The sequence below is a fragment of the Zonotrichia albicollis genome, chromosome 6 (assembly GCF_047830755.1).
Source record: "Zonotrichia albicollis isolate bZonAlb1 chromosome 6, bZonAlb1.hap1, whole genome shotgun sequence".
NCBI lineage: Eukaryota > Metazoa > Chordata > Aves > Passeriformes > Passerellidae > Zonotrichia > Zonotrichia albicollis.
The window spans coordinates 53,166,257-53,178,047 of NC_133824.1; the positions used below are offsets into that span (position 1 = coordinate 53,166,257).

The following is an 11,791-nucleotide window of genomic DNA, read 5'->3' on the forward strand; positions in this document are numbered from 1 at the left end:
ATTGTCCTAATTCAAATTGTCCAAATTATTATTACTCTAATTGTATTACTATTTTTATAACCATTTGATTACTATTAAACTTTAAAAATTTTAAAAACAAGAGACTGGCGTTTTTCACGCTAGAGAAGAGTTTTCCCATTTTTATAGGTCCCTTTCATTACTGAAAACCTTTTGCACTGGCCTTTGCATCCTCAGGCATTGAAGTAGAGCAGATTTGACAATGCCCTGATAATTGTAGCAATTTCTGTACCAGAAGCTGTTGATTTTCCCTTCCATGAGGATCTCTGTGCGACAGTGAACCAAATGCTGAACTTTAATTTGTCTCGACATTTGTCAATGGAATGGAGCAACATTTTAAGGGTTACTCTTTATAATGTACTCCTTTCATCAACTTCACCACTGTAGTGAATACAGGCATTGTTGATATTTAAGTGGGGAAAAAACAGAAGTGTAACTGTTCTAAATAACTGGAATATTTTTCTGAATTTTTATGGTAATTATTGCTTTGCTTTTTCAGAAACAGAAAACTATTGGCTTCAACAGATCCTGATGACAATGGCAATAAATTTAATGTACATATACATTTAAGCTATGTTGATATACACTTAATCTTTAAAGCTTTATTGTTGTGGGAAGGCATTTGAAATCTAAAGAATAAAGTTTGGTATAGAAGGGAGAGCCTTCTGACGTGATTGAGATGTAAGAGAGGCATGTGAAATGAAAGTGGAATCTGAATTCATTTGAAAATAAAAAATTGGATGGTACTGTTCTGCAAAAATCCCTCTTTATTTCCTAGTCAATTTTCAGACATAAGTCACTGTTTTGGTGTTTCAAATGTGAATACTAATTGGAACACTGAACAATTCTGGGTTTTAGAACAGCTTATGTTCCAGCTTTGGTGTCCTTCCATTTTTTTTTTTTTTTAAGTTATGAAATTAAAACTTTCTCCTGTGGTTTTTTTTTTCATGAGCACATAACATTTCCCAGTCACTTAACCAAACATTGATCTGTTGCAGATAAAACAGCAGCACCCCTATAAAATAGAATATTTTCTATTGATATGCCTCTCATGTTTTTACTTTGTAAGGTCTTATATCCAATTAGATCTCCTTTGTTATCTGGAAGAGCAGTACTCAGAATATCTGGAAATTCCAGGTGCTGTCACTTCCCCATCCTGGTTGGCAGCCCAGATTCCAGGTTCATGATGGGAAAAGCTTTTTGCATTTTGCACGCAGGTGTGCATCATTGCTCCCTTTGTGAGCTGCAGGTTTCCATTTTGCCTTCTCTCCCCCCATGATCAGACAAGACCTGAACGTGGCTCTTTATCCTTTACCATCTTTATTCTTGAGCAAACACTTAATTGACATGAGGAAGTTAATCAACAGACATGTCTGAAATTGTGGCTGTTGAATTTAAATACTCTGTTTCTGCTTTATGCTTTTAATTAAACCCTACAGGTCTTACATGAGACTCAAATTCTTGAAAACTGAAGTTTTTAAGTTCTTCAAAACATAACCACTCTCTTGATCCTTTTGTAGCTGGTAGGAGTATTTCTAGATGACCTGGAAATAAATGGAAATAGATTTTTATTCTGCTGTTCCTTGCTATAAAAGTCCTTTGCTTTGAAAGGACTTTTGAAAGTCCTTTCACAGTTGAAAATAATTTGACACAACTGTGGCTTTTGTTAGGACTAGGACTTCTGTTAAAAATACATTGGTCTCAAACGATTTTATGAATAAATTAACATAATTTAGTGTCTTTATAATTGGCATTCTCTTGTGCATCCCGTGTTCAGGTTTATGGAGGTTAACTGGGGGGAATCTGCTGTGGAAGATGAAACCAGACACAGGGAGTTGTGCTTTTATCCTGAGCTCTTTCCGCTATGGTCTGAGGAATTCCCCCAGCCAAAACCATCCTGGCTGTATGAGGCTACAGTATTTAGAGTGACTAAATAAAACTGTAAACGAATTATTATATTGACAATAATTATGTATATATGAAGTTTAACTGTGCTTTAGGAAAGCATTTTATAATAATATTATTTTAAGAAATAGCAAAAAAATGGCATTTCTCAGATCCTGTCTGACCAGCCAGTATCTGCTGCCTGCCCCGTCAAAATTTGGGTGTCAGGGCTGTGCTCGGAAGAGTTTCTTTGCCCCGAAGGTGGCAGTGCACTGGCACAGACACTCCAGAGCGCCCCAAGCGCGTTCCTGTTGTGGGAAGACATTTGAAATTTAAAGAACAAAGTTTGATATAGAAGAGAGAGCCTTGTGACGTGCTTGAGATGTAAGAGAGACGTTTGAAATGCCTCGCCGGGGGATTGCACCGGATGGTCCCCACGGGGCCCTTCCACCCACGCCGCTCGCCCCGCGGCCGCTCGGGCGGTGCCGGGCCGGTCTCTGCCCTTCCCGCCCGGTGCCGGCGCCGCCCCGGGGCGGGGGCGCGGCAGCTCCGCCCCCGCGGGCCCCGAGAGCCGCCTTGGAGCGGCCGATGCGCGGAGCAGCCGGCGCTCGCCATGGCCACGGTGCGGGAGAAGGCGGCGGCTCTGAGCCTCAGCGCGGTCTGCAGCTCCGCCGCCAGGCCCCCGGGTACGGCCCAGCACCGGGGATGCCGGGGAGCGGGGCAGGGAATGGGAGCGGGAGCGGCGTGGAGTGGAGTGGAGTGGAGTGGGATGCGGCTCCCGGCGGCGGCGGCTGCTGCTGCTGCGCTCGGCGCCTTTCCCGGCTCCGGAAGGTTCAAAACTTGGCCGCGCTCCGGGAGCTGCTTCCGCAGGGATCCCGTCCTGGCTGTGCCCGCTCCGGGCCGGGCGGCAGCGCCGGGACCCGCGGGACCCTGCCCTGCCCTTCCCTGCCCTGCCCGCGGAGCTGCCGCCGGAGCCGCTGCCAGGGAGGCTCGGGCAGCTCCGCGGCCCCAGCTCGGCTTAGGAGCAGGTGCCTCGGTGGCGCAGCCTAAGCGGTGACAGGGCGCGCTCGCTGGAAAGCGGTTTTGCCCTTTTTCTTTCCCCACCTTAACTCTGTGGAAAGTTGTCCTAATGGCACGCTTCATACCGCTTCGCTCAGAAAAGATCCGAAGCGCTGGTAAGGCTGTGAGTGGTAGTTAAAGCATTGCAGGTGCTTGTGTTTATTCTAGCGATGGAAACCAGTGTGGTTTTGTGTTTGGTGGTGTCGGGTTTGGGGTTCTTCTCTCCCAAAGAGCATAGCTGGCTGTTGGAATGTGGGGCACGAAGCGAATTCCGTGCTCGCTGTGTTTGTTCTGCCTTCCTGAAGGTGTCATCAGGTTAAAGTGTCAGCAGTTCTGTACCTTGTCCGTCTTGTACTTTTAGAGCTTTGGAAACTGGAGGTTCTGGGAGATTTCTCCCTTGGCTGTTTCAATGCTGTGTGTTAGAAAGCCGCTTTGCTTTACTTTTCTCTCATTTTTTTTTCTTTTTTTTTTTTTCTGGCTTGAATCTTTTCAGAAACAAAACATGCTGTCTTTCTGAAGAGTTGCTGTGTTCAAATGATGGTGTGCTCATTGCTTTCTCTCCCTCTTCCCAGTCTTCACTGCCCCTATACCTTTCCTTTTCCCCTTGCTTATTTGCCAATTTGAGCTTCCCTGCAGCTGGGGATCAGCTGAAAACTGATTGGTGATTTGGTGCATCAAACTGGAATTCATCTCTCTAGCTAAAGCCACTTCAGACTAAACAGAATAGAAACAACCTCCTCCTGCATCCCTGTGGAAAACGCTCGTGGTAATATGTTCCAGAAGGAGTTGCATGTTGTTGTTTTTTTCAAACACTGCCTTGCACTGTTAATTCATTTGGTTTGAGGTCTGTCACAATCCCAGCTGGCTTTCTGTAGGATTGCTGCCAACTCCTCCTTCCATATTTTGTCCTTCAGCTTTTGATTTCCCTCTTCTTCCTCTGCTTTCACTCTTAGTAAATTATTCATCTCACTTAGTGAAAAACACGTTCTAATTCTAGCCTCCCTGGTGGCCGCAGCTCTCCCCAGTTGGGTGCCACCTGCTCAAAAACAAACTTTCGTGTGTTTTTGAGTCCTTGTGGAGGCTGAGTGTAGCCTCAGGTCAAACTGTTGGCTGCTGGCATTTTGTTCTGATCAGACTGGTAAATGAGTAATAGTTCAGTGGTTTCACCGGGGGAGGGAGGGCAGACGGGCTGGCTCACGGGAGTGGCGCTGGGTGACAGAGGGAGCCGTGCTGGCAAAGGGCTCTCTGGTGGCATCGGTGTGGGGTCAGTGCCATCTCCAGAGAATCCACGCACCTGTTAGTGCTGTGCTAAGCACTGTGTTAGGTAATTTGTGTGTGGTGTGTGCACAATCCTGGAGCAGGCAGGGTTTTCAGGAGTCTCTTCATCCCTGTTCCCTGCCCAGCTGCGTTGTGGAGGAGCCGGGGCGTTAGGAGTGCACGCAGCTGGTTTGTGGTTGTGGGGCTTAGCAGTGGCTCTGCAGGGGTGACCATTAGGTGACCAAGGGACACAAAAGGACAAAGCGAGAGGCTGACAAAACAGGAACTCCTGGTCGCAAAGCTTTAGGCTGGTGTAGCGAGGGCAAGCAGCAAAGAGAGAGAGGGACAGGGGCGCAGAGCAGGCAGACTTGCTGAGGCAGTAACACAGTGTTAATGCCTGAGCAACCCGAGCCAAAGTGGAAGTCTGACGGATTTCTAAACCCTTCCGAGGTTGAGGAAAGCTGGAAGCCAGAGAGGGGGCTGTTCTCTGTGGCTGCAGCATGAATTCAGGCTTTGTGTGTGTTCTCAGGCTTCAGCCTGGCGCAGAAGCCGTTCGGAGCCACCTTCGTCTGGAGCAGCATCATCAGCGCCCTCCAGACTCAAGTGGAAGTGAAGAAGCGCCGCCACAACCTCAAGAGTTACCACGACTGCTTCATCGGCTCGGATGCAGTGGATGTTGTCTTTGCCCACCTCCTGCAGAACAAGTACTTTGGGGACGTGGATATCTCCCGGGCTAAGGTGGTGCGGGTGTGCCAGGCGCTGATGGACTGCAAAGTGTTCGAGGCCGTCTCCACCAGGGTCTTTGGCAAAGACAAACGCTCCGTGTTTGAGGACAGCAGCTGCAGCCTCTACAGGTTCACAAACGCCCCCAGCCAGCCGGAGCTTGAGAAGGATTACCAGCAGTGTACCCCGCAGAGGTTAGTACGGGGAGGTGAAGAGAAATGGTTTACAAGAGGAAAATATTATGTGTTCTGGGGGAGAGAAAAGCGAACTTGTGCGTTTAAGGGGTAAAAATAGACACTGCATATATGTTTGTGAAGATGTGGGTGGAAGACAGGTAGGAAAGAGCAATTTGAAGAGAGTAAACCACACAGCCTACATGGCTGCTTGTTTTCTCTGTTATCACCTTGCCTTGGGGGAGGGAGGTGAGAGGGTAGAAATTAAGTGCATTTACATACTGATCTAAATCAATATAACCAGCTGGAATGCATCAAGCAGGCTAATGCAACAGGGCAATCTTTAGTAACTGCACATCTAGCTCTGGCATAAACCAGTAATCCATGCACCCTCTAAGAAAAAAATGTTTTCTCCTTTCACCATCTTCACTTTGGTACACTTCCAACTTTACTCTTTTTTTAGCTGTTTCTTTATGCATGTATGACTTGTCCCCAGGCAGGGTAGCAGGCTGTTCTGCTGTTCTGCTATTGCAGTCCATCCTAGAACCAGAGGCAAGTGCAATGGTGAGGTTTTTTTGTTTCCCTGTCCCTTTAGGAGTGGGCAAAGAAATCCCTGGTGCTAACTAACCCCACACAGAGCAGAACGTGTAGATGCCACTTTGCCACATAACTTCCCTTCAACAGTTTTTGTGAAGCGTTCATCTCTTCACCTATTCTGACATATTCTTACAAGAAACTCCGTGGATGTATTTAATGCAGCAGTTTTAGCAATGTGCACTGTTGGAGATTGTAAATGGTATTGACCCAAAATTCCTTATTTGACTGACATATTCATGTGAGTAGCAAATGTGAACTTGAGTGCATCCACCCTGATGAAAAAAAAGTAGAGGAACAGAGATTAAAAATATTTCCTTTGTCCTGCTTCTCCCCTCTCTCCCACTGGCTCTTGTTCTTTCCTAAAGCATACTGTCCCAAGTCTTTATTTAAAAAGAGAATTCATGAGAAATTAAAATCACTTTAATTATATGTGGTATTTAAAAATACTTCCATCACAAGAGCTGTTAAAGTGAGACTTAGAATATATTTAGCAAACAGTCATTAAACAGGATTATTCCTGTTTTATTAGTGTAGAATTAAGGTGTTTTTCTTCTGGGCAGGGCACAGATCCATCGGGTTACATTTCTTCATTTACTCAAAGGAACAGCTCTGTCAATACGTGCATATCCATGTCAAAGGTAGTGGGCATCAAAAAGATATTGCAGTGCCCTAAAACAAAGAGCTGGCAATTGAAATCATACAGCTCTGCTTGGAGAAACAGTAATTTTGTGGCTGGAGTGGTTCTGTTACATGCAAATAATTTTTGCAGGTATGATACATTCTCTTGGGTGACTTGGACAGAGGAAATGTCAGGCAGGGGAGATGAGGGGGATTATGTAAATATCTATACAGGAGAAAATTTTTGATCTTGGGACAGTTACCGATATCTGTATGTTGCATCATATATTTGGTTATCCATCTATTTGGTTATACATATACAAACTGGTTTTAATTTCAGATATGAGAACAGCACGTTGCTCTACTCTACCCCATTCAAACCAGAAAGCTTGGAGGATCTTTGGGAAAACCTGAGTCTAAATCCTGCTAGCAGCCCTCAAGTAAACATCTCCGACAGCTTGTCCCGTCGAGGTAAGCCAAATAATGTCCCAGTCATTGTCTGTGGGAGAAGGAAAATCCATCTGCAGGACTTGTGTCCCTCAGGTTGGAGAGGGAGGCAAACTGATACTCACAGTGTTTTTGTTTAACCACCATGTCATGAAAAGACAAATTATATTTGTTGCAGGCTTGCCTTTTGCCTTTTCATTTCATCAGACAAGAGGCATTATCTCTTGATTGAAATAAATCAGCGTTGACTTTTGTGGAGAAGAATACCCAATGTGTGGAGCTTGATTTGAGTTAGAAATATTCATAATACTCAGTGACCTGCACTACTTGTGCTGGTTTTAGTCAGGGCAAATAGTCTGCTGTTAGCTGGAAGTGAATTGTGTATCTGCACACCCAGCACTCCTTCAGTGTTGTGTGAAACTCTTCTTGACAATTCACTGCTTGTCTTTCAGACCAAACTATGATCTGATGTGTTTTTTCCTTTGGTTGAAAGTGCTAATGCATCCTAGAAACTGTGGTTTCATCATAGGGAAATATTCAAGGAAGCTGTGATAAGGAGAGTATCACTGCTGTGCTTTATTTTTCATCCCTTATCTAGAACAAAGATTGTTTGCAAATTAGAGCACAAAGAGTGTAAGGCACTTCAGATTTATTCGAAAAGCAGTTCTCCCACACTTGTAGCTAACTAAACAAATGGGTAATTCTTGCCTTTTTGTGGCGATAAAAGGCACTTCAAGCTGATAAGAGCCACATGCTTTGCTACTGCAAGTCTCCGCTTTGGTAAAATCAATCTGTTAGGTTAGGCCCGATGGGAGGAAGGGAGTTATCTTCCTTGGGATCAGTTTTTGCACATTGCTGAGTCTCCCTGTGCTTTGTGTGTGCACCTTCCCCAGTTATTAATGAAGTGTGGCAAGAACAAACGATTGCTCGCCTGCTGCAGCTGGTGGACCTCCCTCTGCTGGAGTCTCTGCTGGAGCACCAGGAGATCCGAGCTCAGCTGCCAGAGCCCAGGAAGGCACCTGGCTGTGTCATCTCCAGCAACTACCTGGACAGAGAGATCCTCAAGGCTTTCAGTGACTCTCAGTAAGCAATCCTTGCTGTCCTCTGCAGCTCTGACAAACTTGCTGCTTTCAGGGGAGTGTAAAGCACAGTTGGGGTTCAGGGGGATGTAGCAAATGTAGCAGTCTCAGTGCTGCAGAAAGGATGTGAGCGTTTTTTCCCTGTTGGACTTGACTGGAATAACTGGTAAATATCAATTGCTTGGTGAGAATGTCTGCTGAGCACTGCGATGAGTTTTGAATGCAGTGACAATAGTTGATGGTGTTCAGAGGGGAAATTCTTTGTTGCATTGAGGGTTTGTAATCATCATGAAAGTTTTTCCTGGAGACATTGCTTGTGAGGAACCAGTTTAGTTTCTCCTACTGTATTCAAAGAGCTAAGAATGTTGAGCTTGAAACTGTGCATAGAGGTGAAAACATTCTCAGAAAAACTTGTACCAGTCTGAATCAGATCAAGGTTCATGTTTCTGTTTATCCAGCGATAATTGTGTCCTTATCTAACAGTAGAGGACATGATTGACTTTGGGTTTTACTGCTTGGGCCTGTTTACTTGTGGGTTACTAATTTTTCATCTTGATTAAATACATAACAAAGAGGCTTATGGCTGTGATCTGCCCCAGTGTGTCAGGTGAGGTGTCTTGTGTGTGAATTTCCAGTGGGTTTTCGTGCCCGCACGCTCAGTTCTCAGTGTGATGAAGGAACCAGTCTGCCTGCTCTCTGTGGAAAGCATTGCAGCCAGCTCTGAAGGGCACCCACAATTAAAGGCACAACCCCAAACCCCTCTGTCTTCCAGGACAGACGAGTGGCTCTCTGCAGCAATTGATTGCTTGGAATATCTTCCTGATCATATGGTGGTGGATATTAGCAGGAACCTGCCTGATCAGCCAGACAAAGCCGATTCCTGGAAGCTGCTGCTGTTTGAAAACATTGGGAGATACTACAGCCAAAAAAAGGAGCCACTCTTGAGCCATGCATCTGAAATTCATTTAGAAATTGCAGAACTATTAGGTAAGTAAGACAGAGCTGTGTCCCAATGCTTACATATCTCAATATGTACTGCGAAACTGAGTGTTTACCTCAGGAGCTGAGAATAAAAGCTGACTTCTACAAGTGGCTTTTTGGTTTGGGTTTGTTTGTTTGAGGATTTTATGTATGGTTGGTTTTGTTTTTTTTTTTTAATTTCTAGCCATAAAGACTGTTCTTTGACATTTTGGTTCTTACTGCATGCAGCTCTGTAATCATTGTTTAGGTGTATGTAGAATGGCTGTGAAACCAGAGTGTTATTATTTGGTACTAGCTGGTATCCATGGAAGTCAGATATCCAAGGGAAATGAAATATAAATATAGCCTAATAGTAAATATTTAGGCTGTAAGAGCTAAACTGAAAGCTGTACATACTTGGTATCCCATTGGCAACTTGTAGTTTTTCTTCTTTACTTGTTTTTAAATTTTGTTTGGACACCATTTTAGAAAGCTTATGATGTTTTAGTTCTCAACATTTTATCCCAGATCATCTTATTTTTCATAAGTTCTCTGCCTTGATTATTCTCCTTTTTTCATGTCAACTGGAATACTTTGCCTTTATATCCCATTCTTCTTCTCTACATGATAAAGGATATTAGCACAGCCTACTTCATTTAAACAATTCACAACTCTAAAATGACTATTCTGCATAGTAAGGCAAATTAAAACTTAGCAAAGTTCTACAAAGTAATTTGCAATTAAGTCATCAAACTAGCCCATGTATCTAGGACATATTCCTCAGGTTTTCTGAGGTCTTTATTACCACAAGCAGAGGTCGGGATTTTTTTTTGTTTTTAATAGAACCATTTTCCTTTTTCAGTATTTCTTACCCCCTTTAAGATGGCTGAACTGTAATTGAACTTAATTACAAGGGAGCTTTAATGCCAGGCTGAAGGTCTGTGTGTGGGATGTTGTCAGAGGCTCTGCAAGCAGCTCTCCTCAGCCTGGGAGAGGTTTTTGGGAGAATGGATTGCTGTGTTTGGCAGGTTCTGTTAAGAGAGAAGGGCATCTCTTCAGTGGCTAATTCAGGTGTTTTATGGTAACATTTACTGAAATGAATATGGCAATGGATCCCTTTCTCTCTCCCCAGTGAATGGGAAGATGGAGCAGTCTTTAGAAGCTGTTCAGCTCTATTTGAAGCTCCTAGACAGCCAAGTGAGGGAGGAGTTCAGGAGACTGCTGTACTTCATGGCTGTTGCAGCACATAGTTCTGAGCTCAAGCTACAGAAGGAGGTAAACCTGCATTCTTGGCAGTTGTTTTGCTCTTTCTGAAATCCAGATTGCCCAGGTACTGGTCAGAAACCACCTTTGTAGTTTAAATTTGTGACTACAGGAAAAGCCATGTCTTAGAAGAACAAAGGTGGACACTAACTCTCCTCTTCTGGTCATTATTTCCCTTTGTTCTGTAGAGTGACAACAGGATGGTTGTGAAAAGGACATTCTCTAAAGCTATTATCAATAATAAAAACCTGTCCAGAGGGAAAACTGACCTCCTGATCTTGTTCCTTGTGGACAACCAGAGAGATGTGTTGAAGGTAGGAGCTGGAAAATGGCCAGGTTTTGTATGTGTGGTGTGTTCATGGAGAACTTTGATGGAAAAGCTGCTGTTGCCTTGTCCTCTCTTTCTGTTCCAGGTCCCAGGGGCACTGCACAAAATGGTCAGCAATAAACTGCTGGCCCTGCAGAAAGGCCAGGATCCCAGCAAGATACCAGGTAACCCTTCCCGCTGAGCTTTGTCATCTTGTCATGCCCCCAAATGCAAAAAAAAGTTTGTAATAATGGCTGATGTGATCTGAAGGAGGGTGGGAGGAGTGTGGTGATAATCCTCTGAGTGTCTCACCTTTCCTTTCAGGTTATACCTTTTGCCAAAAGCTGGATGAGAGAGAGTATCGCTCCAGCACGGAGAAGACCACAAAAGATGAGCTGTTCTCTCTGTTGAAAGCTATTGATGAAGATTCAAAGCTCTCTGACAAAGAGAGAAAGAGGCTGCTAGATCAGTTTCATAGTAGTAATCCAAGCATTTTTATGCAGTATTTTGGAGACAGAGTTACTAATTTGTGTAAATATTGATTACTTTGTATACCCCAGCAGTGAAAACACTAATATATTTGTAAATCTTTTATATTCATGTATCTGCCTAATAAAGTTATTTTGTGGAAATTGATGGAATTTATGCAATTATTACCAATGCCAGCAGTAACTGAGTTTGACCTTTATTTATAGTTTAGCTTTTCTCATTGGTAATTGCTATAGGACCAAAATAATTCCTTTTCCTCCCCAAAAGCCACGTATTCCCTCTATTCAAGTATCAAAATCACTAAGATGGAAGACACCATGAATGAAATCTCTGCCACCTTTGGCCCCAGCACTGAATTTTATGTTGTTTTTTTTTCCCTAATTTGCCTTAGATTATGTGTTACATAACATTGATCTTTGACTTGCTGTGTGCTGAAAAGAGAGCTAAAAAACATGTTCTGCTTGATACTGCAGAGCTTTTCTTCAGGCTTGCCAGCCAACTAACCCATGTGTGTGCTGAATTGCTGTGCTGTTTTAAGCTCAAATGGCACCACAGTGAGGAACTGGCTCTCCTGGGGTGGTGAAGGCAGTCTGGATTTTTAAGTCAGCCTGGCTTTGGTTGCCACAGGATGTGCTGTCAGTGGCTGGTTATCTTCATCCCTGCAGGGCTTTGCTCTGTCTGTAACTCTTACTGATGGCACCAGCTGTAATTAGAAAAGGGCTGGAGCAAATGAAGGCCCTGTGGCATTTCTTCTTCATGGCTGGTCTACAGTGGAAATACCAAGATTTGCAACTTGGGCAACTGCAAATCACATGCATATATATATATCTATTTATATCTAACATGATCAGTTATCTAATTTTGACTCTTGTGGAGTTAACTTTGGAATGATATCGCCAAAACTTTATTACAGCTGC

At 44.0% G+C, this 11,791-nt stretch overlaps 1 protein-coding gene across 2 annotated transcripts; it reads left to right on the forward strand.

Moving 5' to 3' along the window:
• The first annotated feature begins 2,437 nt into the window (after nt 1-2,437).
• Nucleotides 2,438-11,021, forward strand: DEPDC7 (DEP domain containing 7). 2 transcript variants are annotated; one of them, XM_074543807.1, is made up of 9 exons: nt 2,438-2,588; nt 4,748-5,135; nt 6,670-6,800; nt 7,670-7,859; nt 8,628-8,842; nt 9,948-10,090; nt 10,267-10,392; nt 10,492-10,570; nt 10,710-11,021. In XM_074543807.1, the coding sequence occupies exons 1-9, from the start codon at nt 2,516-2,518 to the stop codon at nt 10,925-10,927; spliced, it is 1,563 nt and encodes a 520-aa protein (XP_074399908.1). In that variant the 5' UTR covers nt 2,438-2,515; the 3' UTR covers nt 10,928-11,021. The 2 variants fall into 2 exon arrangements, with proteins under 2 accessions (XP_074399908.1, XP_074399909.1); XM_074543808.1 differs by lacking the exon at nt 2,438-2,588 and adding an exon at nt 2,815-3,077.
• Nucleotides 11,022-11,791: the final 770 nt, after the last annotated feature.

Bases quoted from the DNA above. Each gene is read 5' to 3' on its own strand.
- DEPDC7 (XM_074543807.1), top strand. From the start codon at position 2,516: ATGGCCACGGTGCGGGAGAAGGCGGCGGCTCTGAGCCTCAGCGCGGTC. The intron at 10,393-10,491 runs GTAGGAGCTGGA...TTTCTGTTCCAG, and splicing joins ACCAGAGAGATGTGTTGAAG to GTCCCAGGGGCACTGCACAA. The intron at 10,571-10,709 runs GTAACCCTTCCC...CTTTCCTTTCAG, and splicing joins GGATCCCAGCAAGATACCAG to GTTATACCTTTTGCCAAAAG.